Source organism: Myodes glareolus, chromosome 7 (assembly GCF_982192425.1).
Source record: "Myodes glareolus chromosome 7, mMyoGla1.1, whole genome shotgun sequence".
Taxonomy (NCBI): Eukaryota; Metazoa; Chordata; class Mammalia; order Rodentia; family Cricetidae; genus Myodes; species Myodes glareolus.
In genome coordinates, this window is record NC_142032.1 from 100,915,335 (window position 1) to 100,935,838 (window position 20,504).

Below are 20,504 nucleotides of genomic sequence, written 5' to 3' on the forward strand. Positions count from 1 at the left end.
TTTTATTCTGTGGGTTATGCTTGCCTCTGTAGTTCTCGTTTATTTACACAGATTTTCCAATCTAAAATTCTCTCAGTTTGTGTTTTCTTTTGCCTCTATTTCAGTGATCATGTCTTGAAGTGTTTGAACTGTTTGCTTCACCTGTTTGATTGTTTTTTTTTTCCTTGGGTCTCCTGGGTTTCTTTGAGAAATTTATTGTTTTCTTCCAATTTTTTGTTTGTCTTTTCCTCCATTTCTCATAAGGTTAAATTTCATTTCCTTTTTAAGGGTCCCATCATCCTCATAAAATAACATTTAAAATTGTTGTCTTCAGCTTCTTCTGGGTTAGGATGATCAAGTAAGTATTCTTGTTGTATGACCGCTGGTTTCTAGGGTAACCATCTTGTTGTTTATGTCGAATGAATTCTTGCATTGGCGCCTACCCATCTCTTCCTCCAATTGGTGCCGGTAGTGTTTTTGCCTCTTGGCCCAATCCTTGCAGAGGCTGTCTGTGTCTTTGGGAGCTATTTTTTGTCTGCTCTGTACTTTCTCTGCCTATGTCTAGGAGCCACTGAGGTCTCTCTTGGCCTGGTTTCTTGGTTCATTTTATTGGTCCTCTCTGTGTAGTTGCAGACTGTGTTTCCGAGTTCCTCTGAGGTGTTGGGGGATATAAGAATTTGGGGGAAGTGAGGGACTTGTAGTTTATAGGATCTGATGGATGGGGTGGGTGTGTTGGAGCAGCCTACCTCTTGCACCCCTCTGTAGTGTTTCAGAGTTACTCTAAGGTCTCGGGGAGGTGGGGAAAGGAGGGGTTTGGGGATGGAGTGGTACATATAGCTTACAGGGTCCAATGAATGCGGTGGGGTTGTTGAAGCAGCCTACATGCAGGAAGCTTGCCTGCTGACGACTGCCTAGCGAAGCGGCAGCAGGAGGGGAAGGGTCCCGGGGTTCTGTCCCAATATGGATGACCTAGAGAGTGTGGTGGCCCACGGTGGTCTCTCACCTCTTGGTCCTCTCTGTGCATTTTAGCCTGTGTTTCAGAGTTCCTCTGAGGTCACAGAGGATAAAATGGTTTGGGGGTGAAGTGGGGTTTGTAGTTTACAGGGTCCCATCGATGGAATGGGGATGTTAGATCAGCCTACCTACAGGACGTTTGCCTGTTGGTCGGTTACTGTATTTTTTGTTTTGTTTTGTTTTTGTTTTTGTTTTTCGAGACAGGGTTTCTCTGTAGTCGGTTACTGTATTTTTAACATTCAGCATCCCTAGGTTTAACATGGAAGACAATGCTACGTATCACATTGCATCTTTCTTCCTGGTTGGTATTCCTGGGTTGGAAAGCTTTCACTGCTGGATCGGCATCCCCATCTGTCTCCTGTTTGTCCTGACCTTGCTGGGGAACAGCATTATCATCACCACTGTCAAGTCAGAGCCAAGTCTCCACCAGCCTATGTATTTCTTCCTTTGCATGCTGGCAATGAACGACATGTGTCTTACCTGCTCAGCGGCTCTGCAGATGCTTGCCATCTTCTGGTTTGGTGCACACTGGATCAACTTTGATGCTTGTCTAACACAAATGTTTTTCATTCACACACTTTGCATCATGGAGTCTGCTATCCTAGTGGCCATGGCTTTTGATCGCTTTGTGGCCATTTGCATCCCACTGCATTATGCATCAACCCTGACAACACCCACGGTGATTAAAATAGGCCTAGCCGGCCTCAGCCGAGCTACACTTATGATTATGCCATGTCCCCTTTTCATTAAGAGGTTGCTGTACTATACTAAACATGTCATCCAGCATGCCTATTGTGAGCACATGGCTGTGGTGAAGGTGGCCAGTGCTAACACCTATGTGAACAGAATATATGGAATTTTAGTGGCCCTTTCAGTGGCAGTATTTGACCTCGGGCTCATAGGCACATCCTATATAAAAATTCTCCAGGCAGTGTTCCGACTCTCTTCCCAGAGAGCTCGCTCTAAAGCCTTGGGCACCTGTGCGGCCCATGTTTGCACCATTCTTGCTTTCTACACACCTGCATTGTTTAGCTTTCTGACTCATCGTTTTGGCAAGAATGTGCCTCCAAGTGTCCATATAATTTTTGCAATCCTGTACTTACTAGTTCCCCCCACATTCAATCCGTTGGTGTATGGTGTTAAGATCAAACAGATTCGTGACCGAGTAGTGGGTCTTCTCCTTCTAAAAAAGAAAATTTCTGAATACTAAAACATTTAGATACAACTTCTGTTGAAATGTGTTCTTCACAGCAATAGTGTATTAACCTTAGTTGTCACTGTGTCCTCAATTTTTTATTTAATAGAAGACATTATATTATATATAATGTTGTATTTCTATATTTATCTTAAATATTGAATTTTATGAAAACTGCTGATAAAATTATTTATCATTTCATTGAGAATCTTCAAATTTCTCAGGTGTGGTTTTTACTTTCCTTTTCTTTTTGAGATGGGAGCTTGCTATGTAGACTGGACTGGCCTTCAACTTGCAGAGATCCATTTGCCTCTGCTTCTCAAGTACTGTGATTCAAGTTATGTGATACAAAGCCCAGCTCTAGTTCTTGTTTAATATGAACACACATTTATCCATCGCCATCTATCTTCTTGTCTGTTTCTCTTTATCTATGAAGAGAAATGAGTTTATATATATTTAGCGTTGCATTTCAAAGTAAAATAAATGTAATGGTGGTAGTTTTGATTTTAGTATATTAAAATTTATAAATTATCTCCAATAACCTTTTTCCAGTCATCAGAGAAATGAGGTTGCATGGCAAATTGCCACTCCAAAATATGGGAGGAGACAACAGAGAATCACAGTCAGTTTCAATTGATCTGAATTAGAAGGCTTTCCCTATAAGAACAGTCAGTGTAATTTTTCTGAGACATGGTAATTAATATAGCACAAAGATTCAAATCTATGTGAAGAGCCCTTCAGAAAAGAGAACAGATGAAGTATTGATTTCATTTTTCATTATTTAATATATTTCTCTGTTCAAAAAACTAGTAATATTGAGGCAATATATAGATATAATATTTTGAGATAACAAAGGAAAGTACTACTATGGTAATAGATCGACAGATTTGATATGCAAATTAAATATGATAGTAAAGACATTTTAGAAATTTTTAGAAGAAATAAAAATTGACAACATGGCCTATTAATATGACAAATATGAAACAATGCCACTAAAGTGTATAAGCAGGGATAAGTTACTGATTTATTTTAGAAAGGAGCACAGTGTAAACATTAAAAAACAGAACCAACATGAAAAAATGCTTTGCTTTAGTTCAGATTATTTTTGTTTGTTTGTTTGTTTTTCATAACAGGGTTTCTCTGTATAGCTCTGACTGTCCTAGAACTTGCTCTGTAGACCAGGCTGGCCTGGAAGTCACAGAGATCTGCCTTCCTCTGCCTCCCGAGTGTTGGGATTGAACCACCGCCTTGTGTTAGTCACAAATTCTTAAATTGTGTGTCATGGTATTACCTAGGGTAGTATATCTGCATGGGGATTGCAAATATTTGACAACAGTAAAACGTTTCTGAATCTGCAATGATCAAATAAGAAATCCAAATTAAATGAGTGATGAGCCCAGTGAGCTCCTGGGAGTGTCTCCCTGGGTAGCAACAAGTGATCACTGAGCACCAGGCATGGGTGATGTGTACTGTGCATGTGGTCATACCATGAAAGGCCAGTGGAGGCTGCCCGAAACACCTCGGTCAAGAATTGAGATCTTCTTGTGTAATGGATTATATGAAAACTTTCCTCCTTTAATCTACATGATTTAATTACAGAAAATATGGACTTTAATAGTTTTCTACTACTGTTCTTCAGAATGTAACTAATGTGTTTGAATGTTTTGTAATAATTTTTAAAAATAGCTTTTAAGGAAGATTTATTTTTATTTGTGTGTGTGTGTGTGTGTGTGTGTGTGTGCACATGTGTGGGGGCCTGTAGCGCATAGAAGATGGCAACATATCCCTTGGAGCTTGGGCTGTACTGCCTGTGAGCTGCTTGATGGTAGGATAAGAGCCCTTCATGCAGACCTGTGGCACAGCTGGAATATCTGCATGAGCTTGAGGCAGTAGCACTGTTGCAAACCGTGTGCTGTCATGTTGACAGTAGAAGCCATGAAGGAATCACTGGCGGGCAGTGAGGACTGCACTAGACCTTCAAGGTTCTTTGCACAGCACTAGAATTGCACAGCTTAAACAGACCCTACCCCAGTCTAAAGACAGTTCCTAAGTAATTAAAGAAGAACATAGATATTAAAGTGTGTCTAATATGGAGGCCTAAAATGAAAAGTAGCCTGTACAGTGAATTCAAGGTCGCTGAAGTGGACTGTGTCATAGGATTCAGAGTTTAGGATTCTTCCTCACGATGATGATGAATGCATGGCAGAAGAGGATGAAGCATGTTATTTGGAAGCTTTGAAAGAATCCCTGCTCAAAAGCAACAGGAAGCTTGGGCGTCTACAATTCCACAGCCACTCACATTCACAGACGTGGTCACCACACATGCAGCATGTCTGGGTCACTCACACTCACAGACGTGGTCACCACACATACAGCATGTCTGGGTCACTCACACTCACAGACGTGGTCACCACACATACAGCATGTCTGGGTCACTCACACTCACAGACGTGGTCACCACACATACAGCCTGTCTGGGTCACTCACACTCACAGATGTGGTCACCACACATACGGCATGTCTGGGTCACTCACACTCATAGACATGGTCACCACACATACAGCATGTCTGGGTCACTCACACTCACAGACGTGGTCACCACACATACAGCATGTCTGGGTCACTCACACTCACAGACGTGGTCACCACACATACAGCATGTCTGGGTCACTCACACTCACAGACGTGGTCACCACACATACAGCATGTCTGGGTCACTCACACTCACAGACGTGGTCACCACACATACAGCATGTCTGGGTCACTCACATACACAGACGTGGTCACCACACATACGGTATGTCTGGAGTTACTTTCCTAGAGGTTAAAAACTCTCAAAACTTTGAGGCCTCAGTGACCGATATCGTCGATGCAAATCCTCAGCTACAGGTTTTGTTCCATTGGAGGTCTGTGACTTCTATTCTAAGTAGAAGTTTAGGCTTTCCAAACATATGTGTGTACTTTCATCATTTCTGCTATTCATTAGAAATCTAACAAAGCCAGAATAAAATTAATTAAATATTAATTAAATTTTGTTGTATCTTTATTAAAATATTCTTTATATAGAAGAGATGAATGAAAATGAGGACATGATTGCTCCCAGGTATGGTTGAAGATAAAGTTTTTATTAGCTATATGAGGGAGAGGACCAGACTGAACATGGCCAGAACAGAACAGAGCATCAAGAGGGGAGGGGGAGAGTGAGCGGAGGAGGAAAGAGAGGGAGACAAAGAGGGCAAAGAGAACCAAGAGCAGAGTGAAAATGGCAGGATTATGTAGGGAAGAGAAGCTGGGGGCAGGGAAGGAAAGTTCAGGGGCTGGAGAAGATTAAGGAAGGGACTGGGAGAAGAGCTGGGAAGAGCCCACTGTTACTGGTTCCTGCAATGCTGGGAGATGCTGAAAGAACCAGGCAGCCAATGTCCACTCTGATATGATAATAGGCTTCTCAGTTAGCCATTTTCCCTAGGTTTCTTCAGGACCTAACAGCATGAGATACAGCTATGAATTGCTGCCTAATTTCCTATACTCTGTTTACAACTGTCAAGTGGATATGCAAAGAATTCAATTTCCCTAAATATTCATTTTGTCAGCAACATAGGCCGATCTCCTTTATTTATCAACTTCCATCCTTTAAATTTCTAATTTCACTGATACCAAGTTCAAACACTGAAACACATATGAGAGAGTTAATATAGGCATTACTTAGCAAGTGTCACTTATATGAGAAAAAGTATGTGGCAGTAAGACACAATATTTTATTCACTTGGATTTTTTTTTCATGAAACAACACACACATCTTCATATAACATAGCTTGACAACACTATGGAAGACAATGCATCTTGAAAAACAAAGCAAAGTGAAACATCCTGGGAGAAATGATAGGAAAAATAAAAATATAGGTGGCTGGAGAAAAGGCTTAGAGATGAAGAGCACTGGCTGCTCTTGCAGAGGACTTGTGTACCAGTCCTAGCTCACCTACAGTGACCATCATTTGCCTGTAATTCGGGTTCCAGCGGCTCTGACTCCTGCTCCTGGCCCCTGCAAGAATGCAGTACATGGACATGCATGTAAGCAAATCACACTACAAGTAAAATAAAAAAAATGATTTAAAGAAACTAAATATGTAGTCTTAGAGCATAAAATCATTTCACTAATAACCTGTCAGGGTAAGGAATCTGTGTGGCAGAGGACTCACCACAGGAGAGTGAGTGGGATGTAAATATCTGAAAACATTTCCTTAAGAGAACAACGCCTTTAATTGAACAATAGGTGCCCAAATAGGAAAACAGATTTTGACATTATTAAAGCCACTGGATTTTATTGGACTTAAAGACAGTTTAATGATAATTCGGAAATGAAAAATAAATCTAGATAAAACTATAAATAAATGAATAAGTAAATACAGAACAGATGGTTATGACTGAACATAAGAAGCACAGTCCTCAGGACTGAAGAGATGGCTCAGTTGTTAAGAGAATTTTCTGCTCCTCTAGAGGACCTGGTTTCAAATTGAATTCTCACATGGTGGTTCAAAACTGCCTGTAACCCCAGTTCTAGGGGATCTGATACATTTTGATTTTCATGGGGTACCAGATACTAATATGGTACACAAATATACCTACAGGGAAAACACTCGCATACATAAAATAATAAAATGAAAACAATCTTTAAAAAATAAAATGAAATAGTAAGTCAAAAGACAGTCCACATTCATCATCTCCTATATAATGAAAACTCTATGTTTTGTAGGGAGGAGTCTGAAATGACATATTTTTTTATCAATCATTTTGAATGTAAACATGGCTAGGCAATATCAAAAGCACAGTGTAACATATCACAACAAGGAAGCATAATCCAGAATGAGAGAGCCTCTAGTCTACATATTAAATACTCCACTTGCTATTAGTTGGTTGTATTCTTAGATCAATGTGTTGTCTCTTATTTATAATATTTAAACCATATATTTAGAATATTTTCAAAAACTCATTATTCTATCATGGGCAAAAATATTTACAGAAACCCATTTTAAGAAAAAATAACCTAAAAGACTTAAACATACTTTGTTCTCATCCATGCAAATGAGATAATTACTCCAGATATTAGATTTACAGAAATGTAAAACACTGAAGATGTCATAAATATAAACAAAAATATTTGAATTTGAGGACCTCCTATTCTATCAGTAACATTTACTATCATTTCTTTTACCTCTATGTAAATTTTTTTATTCTTACTTTTTAAAAAGAAAACAAACTATCTTTTTTCATTTTACATACTAATTCTAATTCCAGTTTCCTCTCCTTCCCCTCCTCCCATTCCCTATTCACTCCTCAGAGAGGGTAAGGCACATTGCTTTGGGGATGGTCCAAGGCCCTCCCTACTATATCTAGGCTGAGCAAGGTATCCATACAAAGAGAATAGGTTCCCACAAAGACAGTACAAGCAGTAGGGATAAATCCTGGTGCCAGTGACAGTGGCCCAACAGTTTGCCATAGCCATTCAACTATCTCCCACACTCAGAGGGACTAGTTTGGACCTATGCTGGTTCCTTCCTTGTGCAGCAGGAGTTGATGAGCTCCCATTAGCTCAGGAACCCTAAGCAAAAACATACATAGATCCACCTGGAAAGGAAAATAGACAAGATCACCTGACAAAATTGGGAGCATGGGAGTGAGAGAAGGGAGGGTGGATGGGGAAGAGGAGGGAAGAATGAGACAAGAACTTGTAGGAATAGGATAGTCAAGATGGAGGAAGGACAGATATGAGAGCAAACAAATATTTTGATTGAGGGAGCCATTATGGGGCAAACAAGTAACCTGGCACTAGAGAAACTACCAAGAATCCACAAGGTCATCAACCCCAGCTAATGCCCTAAGCAATAGTGGACCAGGTGCCCAAACTGGCCTTGTCCTGTAGTCAAAATGATGAATATCTTAAATATCACCATAGAACCTTCATCCAACAACTGATGGAAACAGAAGCAGAGACCCACAGTGGAGCACTGGGCTGAGTTCCAAAGTTCAGCTGAAGTGTTGGAGGAGTGAGAATATGAGCAAAGATGCCAAGACCATGATGGGGACACTCACTGCAACAGCCACCTTATACTTTTAAGTAGAACTTAAAATGTTACCAGGTAGAGTTACTTTTTGAAAGGCGTTCACTATAAAGAGTTTAATTTATTCATAAATATCTTTTGCAATAAATTAAGATCAAATGTGTTTAACATCATGTTTCAATTACAATCATAACAGAAAGAGATATAATTAATTAGGAAGCATTCAGGGTTTCTTTTTTAAGTTGTGAAAGAAGCCTTAAGCTAAAGCTTAGTACATGTTCACAGGGAACTCTCAGGAACAAAGGTTTGGGGTTGTCAAGATAGCTCAGCTGGTAAAGTACTTGCTGCTCAAACATAAATCAAACCCCCTGACCTTATATAAAAAGCTGGCTGTGATGGCATGTGCTTTAGTTCAAGGGCTGGAATGGTAGATGAAGACTACTAGGGCCCTTGGGTTCTCTTCCCTTCCAGAGCAGTCTAATTGTGAACCCCAGACCATCAGAGGCCACTCTCAAACAAACAAAATACAAAGCAAAAACAAACAAAAGCCAAGGAAACAAGGTGGACTGTATCTTGACCTCTGGCTTTCCCATGCACATGTACAACACACACACACACACACACACACACACACACACACACACACACACACACACACACACACAGAGAGAGAGAGAGAGAGATCCTACAAGCAAAATCTAAGGGTTTTGAGTGAGATTTGTTATTTGAAACAAAAGTAAATAAACTGAAAATCAAGAAGGATAATTACAGCAGAAAATTCTGGACACTTGATCTCGAATTTGTTTGGTCTTCACCCCATAAACAATAGGGTTGAGCAAAGGTGGGACAAGTAGGTAAAGGTTAGACAGGAGAATGTGAATGTAGGATGGAATGTGGAAGCCAAACCTATGTGTAAAAAAGGAGAAGAAGGCTAGGAGATAAAACTCCAAGAAGACACAAATGTGGGCAATGCATGTGTTAAAGGCTTTGAGTCTTGCTTCCTTTTGAGGCAGTTTGAAGACAGTTATAAATATTCTAATGTAGGAGAGTGTTATGAAAATTATGTCCAGTCCAAGTATACTGAAAGCCACAAAAAGACCATAGATCTTGTTGACACGAACATCTTCTACTGCCAGCTTGACAATCGCCATGTGCTCACAGTATGAATGGGATACAACTGTGGTCCAGTAAAAATTCAACCTGCATTTGATGAGAATGAGACATGGAGCTACAAAGAGGGCAGCTCTGAGTGTGACTCCTAGTCCTATTTGAGTGAGGAGTCGCTGGGTAAAAATTGATGCATGTCTTAGAGGATCACAGATTGCCACATAACGATCCACTGCCATAGCAAACAAAATGCCTGACTCAATACACTGGAATGTGTGAATTAGCCACATCTGCAAGAGGCAAGCATCAAAGTATATGTTTGGAAGGTGAAACCAGAATATTCCTAGCATTTTCGGTAAGATGCAAGTACTGAGAGCAATGTCTGTTGCTCCAAGCATTGCTAGGAAGAGGTACATGGGTTCATGGAGGCTTCGTTCAACTTTGATGACAACAAGGAGCAGAAAATTCCCCAAAAGAGCGATGATGTACATGCCAAAGAAAGGAATCCCAATCCAGAACTGCACCGACTCCAAGCCAGGAATCCCAATCAGGGTCAGCACTGAGGGCCTGAAGATGGAGCTATTGAAATGGGGCATGCTGCCTTAGGGACTGCGGGTATACGGCTTCTCAATTAGACCATTAGCTTGTGTTGGGAACATTTTTTCTGTTTTCAGTTAGAGAAAATTCACACAGAGACTGAGTGAATTTCTCATGGCAGTTTTCAGATATCAACTTTTCCTGAGGAGATCCATTCATGTACATCCAAGAGGTCTACACATCTCTTCTAAGTGGGAATGATTTATTTCAGAGTCCAGTTTTCTGTCTACCTGTCTCACTTTCTTCTCTTTCCATGTCTGTCTCATCACAAACAGACATCATAGACATGCATACACTCCAAATAAAAGCTTATTAGGTATATTCTAGAAAGAAAACATCTTTCTGAATATTTATGAAAAATATTCACATGAAAGTAAGGGTTGGTTTTCTGTGAAATATCCTCCTGCTATTTAAATAATTAAATATCTTCTTTGTTATATCCTTGTCAAAAAGTATTTATCCTCTTTAGAGAAATCATAAAAGGGCAATGATATATGTTTACTGTTTCAGTAAGTGCTGAATGAAGAATAAATCATGAAGAAGCTTGCTATATTTTAATATTTCATGACATGGATATTTGCTTATTTCACCTTGCCCCTGTCTTCAAGTTCTCTTTTCCCCTACCCTTGTCATTTTACTTTAGTATATAATGCTGAGTGAGATGTTCTTATGTGTTTAAAAATATTATTTCATATGTTTCCCATTATTGTGATTATTATGCTTAACCTGGAATCTAATATTATTTGTTTCAATATAGCGATGTAAATTGTCTTCAAATTTCAATCTAGCTCAATTTGGGGATCCACATAGGGTAATTTTTCTTGGATGAAATGATATCTGGAGGAAAAGGAAGGGAGACATATAAGTGAAACTCAATCTCACAATGAACAGAAAGCTACCATATAGAGATAACATTAACATTACTGGCTCATTATTTCACTATAGAGAAAATATTGACATTATTGGATTATTACTTTAATATAGAGATAATATTAACATTACTAGTTCATGACTTCCATCATTTTTACATGCTTTTAGTCTTTGGGGGAATTTATCTTTTAATTCTACATGGTATTTAAAATAAACATATATTTATACTTTCACGTAATTTTCTTGTGTTTTACCCAACACAATTGTTTCTTGCTTAACTCCCAGGTCAAACATTTTTTTTCTATAAATTCTCCTCATTTTTAATCAGATGTTAAATTCTTAAGAAGTTAGTCTTTTTGTTTTCTTGCTGATGAAGTATTTAATAATTGTAATATTTTAGAAACTAGTAAGTCAACTGGAGTTTACCTTCCATCTATTGTTTAAGTTTCAAAATAATATGATTTTTTATGTAACTGTGTTGTATGTCAGTTGTATTCATGCAGGGAGATCTGAAGAATTAGAAAAAGGAAACAATGAAGCTCAAAAATGCTAAAAGTCTTGGTTTCTTGATGTGTAAGTTTCATGGGTTTTATTATTGCCTGCTGTTCCTACAGTGACCAAAAGTAGCTTACATACCTCTGTCCGTGAGAGACTAGAAGCAAAGATGGGAGAAATATCTACTAGATAAAGAGAAAGTCAGTGCTGCGTTTTAACTTTCTTTATATCTAGGTCAAGTGCTGTGGAAATCTTTGCTTCCTTCAGATACTGTCTACTCTGAGGTGACATATATAATTAGAAATCTCCCCATATGTCAATTCCCATAGTCTCTTCACACATTACCTGAGTATTTCTTTTGGAAGTTCAGAGGCACCCATGGGAATACAATCAAGATTAATTTTCCAACTTTGTTGTGTGAGTTCACATATTAATACCAGTGTAGCTTTTCAGAGGCAACTAAAGAACAAAAAAAACGTTCAGCATTAAGAAGAGTATGGTACAATTCTCAATGAAGAGATGAGTGACCAAATAATCTTACAAGCCCCAATTGTTAACGAATCTCTGTCTTAGTACTTACGCAGAACCTGCACACATGAAGTATTACAGTGGTCCACAGTACTCCTCTCTTAACCCAAGTGACTCCAGTAACGTTCAGACAGGTTTTGAGGAGCAAACATGATCTCAACACAAGTTGACAAAGAAAGCTCTAGAAATGATATTTTAAAAAACAGAGTACTTTTTGTGGTTTAAATGACTTGTAAAAGTTATTACATCAACACCAGGGAGAAGTCAGGTCCAATTCTAGTACCACAGTATCAATACATTCAGGAAATTTCAATTCAACTTTGCAAAAGTGGGAGTGTCTTCAGCAACAGCTATGAAAATATTACTGAGACATAGAGCTAAGAACTTTCACTTTTGCAAATATTCCTTCCCACCACATTTACTTTTCTCACTAATCATAATTACTGATATCAACTGCAGAAACATGACTGATAGTCTTAGGTTGAGGTTTTATGTGGAGTAAAAATACTGTAGTTGGAAAGGGGAAAAACTCCTTAGAATTAAGGAACGAATACAATCATAGAAGTCAAAGGTTGACTTTCCTCCATTTTAATAACTGTTGCTTCTTTTAAGACAGGGTTTCTCTGGAGCTTTGGAGCCTGCCCTGGAATTAGCTGTTGTAGACCAGGCTGGCCTCGAACTCACAGAGATCTGCTGGCCTCTGCCCTCCCGTGTGCTGGGATTAAAGGCATACACCGCTTCTGGCTGGAACAACTATTACATTTTGTAAAGAGACAAAGTGTCAAATACAAAGTGTGATTCATTTTTTTAAAAATATATTTATTAAGTCTTTGACATTGTATTTTGGTTGTATTTATTTGACTCCCCCATCCTTCCACTGATAGATACACCACCACTATTCAAAGTCTTCATTTTATTCATCCCTTAAATTCCATATGGTCACTTTAGTTCTGACCATTATTCTTAGGTGGGTTACCAAACATGGGGCTACAACTTTAAAGAAAACCAACTCTTTCTCTTTGGCAGCTATCAATTGCCACTATAGTGACATATTAATATCATTGTCTGGTGGGCCAGGCCCCAGCAGTGTATGGTTCAAAGGGAAGTCACAGAGTTTGCACTTATTAGACTTTTCTGTCAGAGGGGGTTAGGAAAAAAAGACACTCACATTTTTTTCAATAGATTTCTTTTGTATTCTCTATTCTTCCACTGTATTCTTTTTTTCTGCAGTTTATATACCCCAGCAAAATATTTCAGGCAATATAAGAATTACAATGGGGTTACATTCTAATTTTCAAGTGAATGAATGTAAGTAAAAAAACATGTTTTCCATATTCCTTATGTTATTAAACATTTTATGAATTACAGGAGAAAAACAAATTATCCCAAGAACTCACATATGGTGTGGGAAGTCCTTTCTATGTGTTGCTTTCATTGGTTAATGAATAAAGAACTGCTTTGAGCCTATGGCAGGGAAGAACAGAACAATGCAGGGAAAGCTAGGCTGTATGCTGGGATGAAGAAGGGCAGGGTTGGAGAGAAGCCATGGAGCTGCCACCAGAGTCAGACATAACAAAATTTTGCTGGTAAGACACTGCTACGTGGCTTACATAGATTAATAGAGATGGGTTAAATTAATATAAGAGTTAGCCAATAAGAAACTAAAGCTAATGGGCCAAGCAATGATTTAATTGATATGGTTTTTGTGTGGTTATTTCAGGTCTAAGCTAGCCGGATGGCCGGGAACCAACAAGCAGATTCCCACTACACAAATACACACATTTCTAGCCAAGCAACTTGTTATGAGTTAATCATGTAGGCAAGCAAGCTATTCTCAGTCAGGTCTTTCATTGCATTTTGCAGTTACAAAGAAGGAACCAATTTCTTTATTACTTATCTTGAAAAATAATCCTATAGGGAATCTTAAAGGAGTCACACAATCAAACTTTTATATATGAAAAAGGATCAGTCAGCTCTACTTTAAATCTGTAGGGTGCTTTCCCACTCATCAGTAGTATTTTTGTATCAGGAGACTGAGGGCAGAAATGATTACAAGGAGTTAGTTGTTGCCTTTGATAGCTAACCCACCCTAGTAAGAAAAGTAGGTCAGTTAGTACCAATTGGACTGCTTTTTATTTGTTCGCTGACCTTGAGATAGTTTGACAAATACAATGCTACTTGACAAAAACGTCTTTGTCTAACTTTAAGTTATTTTCAAAGCTTAGTTTCAACTGCAATGCACTCCAGAACCTGAAATACATCTCCCAATATTCAGGTTAAAAGAATTTAAGCTAGCTGGGCTACTGGGACTTAGTTGGTTTGCTTAATTATTACCATAACATAAAGCACAGTCTATAGAAACTCAATAGAAACTCATGCGTTCTAGCTGTGTGACTTTTCCTTGTTTTATTTTTTGTCATCAAATCTCTAAGCAAACTAACATTATTATTATTATTATTATTAATCAAACAGTACAGCTTAAGAAGATACCATATCAATAATCTACAGGTAGAACAGGTTGTTTCCACATGATAAACACACCACATTACAGGCAGTGGGGATTTCCTCAAACCCATTTACATCATGCCAGATGCCAGAAAAAGCAACAACAAAAATATAAAGGCACAGCATAAACAAAAGACATTCTGGAGTCTGTGATCTTGGGGCCTTGTCTATCTGAGAGTCACCTCTCAGGGATTCACCTCCTGATGGGCTGACACCCTAAAGTCAGCGGCCACCTGCTGCTCTTCTGTGTCAGAGCCTTGTGGGCCCTGGCATCTTATGACTCAAATTCTTGCATCAATTTCCACTAGTATGTAGGGTCACATGACCTCACAAAGTGAAGGTTTCTCATTATCTTATGGTTGTGGGGTCCTAAAGCAGTAGAAACTCCCTAATGAATCAGATCTGACTTCTTACTTGCCAAAATCTGAGCTACTTGCCAAAGGACAAGTCACTAGAATATTTTGTGTAATAGTAAAGGTTTTGGCCAAGAATCTCATATCATAAAATAGTCATTATGTCACATATCAGATAACAATATCTTTCCTTGTTTCTCATTCGTCAGTCTGTAGTGACAACCACTCTACTATTTCTGAATATAAGTGATATCACAGAATAGCTGTTTTTCTTTTTCTAACTTATTCCACTTAGCATAACAAATTCTCTATCATTTATGCTTTTACTAATATCAGGATTTTCAACTCTTTTAGGACTTAGTAATGTTCCATTTGAAGTACATCATACTTTCCATGATCCATGAAAATGCTAAGTGCGAGAGTTTCTAGATCCTTACTACTATAAATGTTGGTTCAATAAACATTTAAGTACAGGTATCTTTTTTGAGATTTAGTATTTGTTTTCCTTAGGATATAAATATATGGCACTGAGAAGTAACTCATTCAGTAAAGTGATATTCTTGAAAGCATGAAAACCCGAGTTTCTTTCCACATAAATAAAATCATGCAATAGTGGGATAATTTCATAATTTCACAACTGTGTAGATGTAAACAAGCAGATACCCAGGGATTTCTTGTTGGCCTACTTGGTAGGCTTTCTCTCTCTCTCTCTCTCTCTCTCACACACACACACACACACACACACACACACACACACACACATTCACACACTCAGAGACATACACTGAATGTATAAATGTGTGTATATGCATGTGCTATAACATATGTTTAGTGGTCAGAGAACAACTTTGAAGATACTGTTATCTCCTTACATCATGTGGATTCACGTGACAAAACTCAGGTTATTATGCTTGCTAGCAAGTACCTTTATCTACTGAGTCATCTTCTTGGTACATTAGAAGAGTTTTTAATTGCCCCACCATTACAATCATTTAAATATTTTCCCTTGGAACTTCATTTGTGTGTTGAAGCCCCAAAATTATTTGTACCAACTCTTATAAGTCACAGCATTTCTTCTGTTATATTTTTGTGGTTGCTATCAGATATCCTATTTACAAGAAATTAATAGCATGTTTTCAAATAAAATTAGAAGAATGCAACACAATTTTTTTTAAAAGTTTCTTCAATAGACATGGTAAAATAGATGGGACAAATACCACAAGGCCTCAACACTACACAAAGAACTACAAGCAACTAAGAAAGACTAAGAGCAGGAGAAATAGTCTTTCCCGGGGAATAGCACACCAATTTTTTTTATATAATACCAAATGATCAGCCTTGAAATAATGCATACATGTAACATTATACAGGTTGAGCAAGTTATATTTTTAGAATACTGATGCATATGTATACATATATACATGTAACAACAACTAATGATAAGAGGTCATGATCGTGAAAGAGGCACATGGGAAGTCTCAAAGGGGTGGGAATGTAAAAATAATTAATCACACTATAATCTCAAAAATAAAAGATTAATATTTTATAAAGGAAATCAACAAAAAGAAATATACAGATAGATTTTCTTGTAAGATAAGTTATCAAAACTTTAAGTTTAATCTTTTGTAAGAGATAGATGGTTCCTCTTATGGTGCTCTGTCTAATTTTAGTATTTAAACCTTTATTACAGCAAATTAGAGCCACCGCCACCATAGTAGTAATTATAATAGTATAAATAATTTGTGTATTAGATGCCTATCTTATGTTGGGGACTGATGGTTAACCTTCAGTGTCAGCTTGGCTAGACTAAGAATAACCTCAGAGACACTCTTCTGAGCATTTTTTTGAGAGCATCCTCAGTGAAGTTCACCTACGATGAGAAGACTCATTGTGAATGTGCCAATACAGTCCCAGAGTTAAGGTTCTAGAGTATAGAAGTAATTGAATTTGCATTACGTTTCTTTGTTTCCTAAACTACCCAGATCCAAGCACGTTTTTGTCCCTAGGCACCCCGAGTGGACTGTGCCTTGAACCTGTGAGCCAAAATGAGTACCTCTACTTTTAAGTTGTTGTTTGTCTGGCTTTGGGTACAAGAAGAAAAGTGATTAATCTATTGTACCTGTGAATCTATTATATCAGGCAATACATTTTAATTCAAGCATAACTGAGCAGTTAATCCTAAGCACTCAATGTTATAAATAAGTTAAAAAGTACAAGTTGAGTAATTTGACTTTAAATAAACTGTCAGTTCTTATATTCTATCATTTTACACTAAAGCCACATTTTCATTTTCTACTTATTGATATGTTACTGTTATACAATAGCAATTTTATATTATATATTTATATAAATGTATATATTTTCAAGTTTCTTACTAATTGAAAATATTATTTAGTACACCAATATTTTCTCATACAATATTATGATACAATAAATTCCACCATAGTAAGTGTTTTTTTAATACCAGACTCTAAATTTAAATATGGAGAAATTTTTTCTTTCTGTTCATAGTATTATTTTGTTAAATTGATAAGTGGATTTAAAGATCAATTAATGTTTTTGAGTTTAAAATATCTGTTGATCATTTGTATATTACAGGTTCAAGCATATGTTGGAGGGATCCAGTGAACATTCACATATTATTAGATAATACATTCCAATTGCTGATTGATTTGTAAAAGGCGGGAACTTCAGTTTGGCTGTGGATATGAATGTAAATAGTCTAGGATCTGGAGTTGCAGATAGTTTATCAATACTACATGGATCCCGAGACTGAAACTGTGTTCCATGAAAGAGCAGTAAGCAGTCTCAACTGCCAAGTCATCTCTTCAAGCCTTCTATGTAGCTCATCACAGGCTAGACAAGCACCGGCCTCATATCCCAGATTGGTCCTACACTTGTGATCCTCCTGCTCTACCCCTTAAGTGTTGGGATTCTGATGTGATGCACAATTCTCAGCTATGTAGGAAATCAGCAGGATGCAACTGACAAGATTAGATATAGTGTTCAGATTTCTTTTCAGTCATGGCAGTGGGATCAGCATCCACCCTCCACATATTCATCCATACTTCATGGTACTAATCAGTAGAGAACCATTGTGCTCAGTATTATGACCTCCTGGTGCCATCTCATGTGCTCACTAATTGAAGAGGAGTTTTAAAGGCCTGATTTCAGTAATATTTCTTCTTATCAATTCTATACATTTTATTTTTACTAGATATTTTCCTATAATAAACTTTTTGCTGCAAATTGTGCCATTAGCATCTGTTTTTGAAGAACCTAACCTGTAAAAGGAAAATATGACAGCGAATGAATGACTATTAGTGAATTGGTCAAAATGTAAGCTCGTTTGATTAATAAAAGTTCAAATATCTGGATAGGGTACCTGGGGACGTTTACTTCAATGAAACCATTACTTTGCTCTTTAATTTACATATATTTCCTATTTTACGTGGAGGACTGAGATTCCTTAAAGGCAGTAGAAAATATGTTTTCCCAAAACTTGGTTTCAGTCTAGATTTTTAACTAGTGTGTTTAGGTTTCCATATCTTAATATAATTAAATTACCATCCTTTTAACAGGCTCAAGTCAAAGCTAGAATACAACAAAAGACTTGGAGACTGCTAATAAAATTTCAATAATCCCAATGTTCAGAGTATACACAAGGGAGTGACAATGGGAGGAGACTGACAGACAGGGAGAAAAGGAAAGACAACAAAGAAGGAGGGGGTAATGGGCCACCCGAATTACAATTGATCTCTGAGGAGATGCATCTGAAATAAATGCCCCTAAAAGCCAAACTTTTGTACAGTGTCTGAAAAAAATGTGTGTGACCAAATTCTTCACAAAGCTAAATATCTGAAGCTCTTGACAATGCCATTAAAGAGCGAACAAGGTCAAATCCTAAGGCGAATGAAGGAATGGAATAAACTTTCTCTTGGAAGCCTTACAGGTACCAGGGTAGAACAAAATGGGAAGCAGGTATCTGACTTTTCACTAGGAGAAATACAGCAGTATTGTCAACTCAGAACCTATGGGTGACGGTCATGGGCTCTAAAGGCTCTCCTTTGTGCCTACAGCCTGGCTTCTTTAGGGGTTACCAATTCCATTGTACATCTAAAAATGAAGACATCAAGTTAGTGTAGGGAGTTTTGGTAAGGGCATAAGGAAAGTTGCTGGGGATAATGAGGAATGAATATTTCATTAGATGCATATACTAAATTCTCAACTATTATCATTAATTTTAAACTAACAATAATAATACCAATAGCAAAAACAATACTAAAGGTAAATGCCAAGAAGTGTGTGAGAGGAAGCCAGAGGATCAATGAGATGAATTGTGTGTTTTTCTTTCCTTTTGTTTTCCTGTCTAAATTTTTAGTTTCTCTGACCTCTATTCTTCTAGACTTCTGATTTTCTTCTCTAAAATTTTCTATATCCACCTTTCTCACATGCTGAAAAGGTTGTTTTCCCCCGTACTTCTCCCAGTCCCAGGATCAGTGTCATCTTCAGAAAAATCAGATTTTCTCACTCATCACTCCTCAACTTCATCTTGCCCAGCCTGGCACATTGATTGTTCAACTAAGTCCAGTGTAGTATATTTGCTCAAGATAAAACCTCCCTGTATTTCCTTATTCTTTTCCTTACATATTTCCTATAAGTAAGTAAGTACACTTGATAAATTTCAGGGTGAATAATACAGATGTGTGTCCACCACAATTTTCATAATAACAAAACCTTCAAAGTGAGGAAGGCATTCTCGTAAGTAAATCTAATTTCTTCTTATACTTAGTCTTAAAAGCATGATGGAGACAGAAATCATTAGTATCTTTTATAAATGACAACTGCAAATCTTAAGTAGATCCCTTGGTTTCAGTACTGTTAGAAAACAGTAGTGGAATGGCAACCAAATACTGACAAGTAAAATCCAGAGATTTTGGAGACATATTTTAAACATCTAAGTAGGTCATGTGAGTAATGTCTAAAAGTACACCAAAGCACAGCTTGTATAGGAGGAGAGATGAATAGTCCACACCAAACCCAAAAGAATGTGGTCATATTTTCTCTGGATGATCCTAGATGATGACTGATTGTATCAAATGGTACCTTAGAATTCTGAGTCACAAACTTTTCTTGGTATAATTAAGTCTTATGTGACTTTATGGCCTTTAAAACATAATCAATATGCATGTATGAATTTTCAATCAATAAAAAATCCATGTGAATATGTCTAATCGATTTCTATTTTGTTTCTCTAAATAGATGATATGTTACAGTCATATATCTGGTACTACCAAATAGTGCATTTATAGTCTTTTCTATAGCATATGTATTATGAAATATGAATATATATAATAAAATATATATTTTTAAATGATATATATGTTGAAATTCTGAATTTTTTAAATAGTTTACTAGAGTTCAAGTATTTCACTGCTCAAAAAGAGATTTATTAGTTTTGGAGACAAATATATAAAGGTCAGTTTTATGTCATTTTGAAGCCTCTCCAAATCTCTAGAATTTTATCTATTGGGTAATCTTTATAGATACAATAAATATATCAAGACATATATTTAACTATCTTTTATGTGTTTGTTTATATGATTTTGGGTTCAGTTACCTGTACTTGATTTTCAAACAATGCTCAGATGCTTTCTGACATTCTGGGTCTCATTTTTTTCTGAGAATTCTTTAGGTCAATTTTTAACATCCACAGTCAAGATGAAGAGTACCATGAAAAATACTGTATAAGCACCAACACTGTCAGACACCACTCAATTATAGTGATTGCTTTCTTCATTTTGT

The 20,504-nt window shown here is 37.3% G+C and overlaps 2 protein-coding genes across 2 annotated transcripts; one reads left to right on the forward strand and one right to left on the reverse strand.

Moving 5' to 3' along the window:
* The first annotated feature begins 1,252 nt into the window (after positions 1 to 1,252).
* LOC125397357 (olfactory receptor 52P1-like) lies at positions 1,253 to 2,203 on the forward strand. The gene has a single exon (XM_048429723.3). It carries the CDS (start codon positions 1,253 to 1,255, stop codon positions 2,201 to 2,203), a length of 951 nt encoding a protein of 316 aa, XP_048285680.3.
* A 6,793-nt stretch (positions 2,204 to 8,996) lies between these two features.
* LOC125397332 (olfactory receptor 52A5-like) lies at positions 8,997 to 9,947 on the reverse strand. Its single transcript, XM_048429670.3, has one exon. It carries the CDS (start codon positions 9,945 to 9,947, stop codon positions 8,997 to 8,999), a length of 951 nt encoding a protein of 316 aa, XP_048285627.3.
* Positions 9,948 to 20,504: the final 10,557 nt, after the last annotated feature.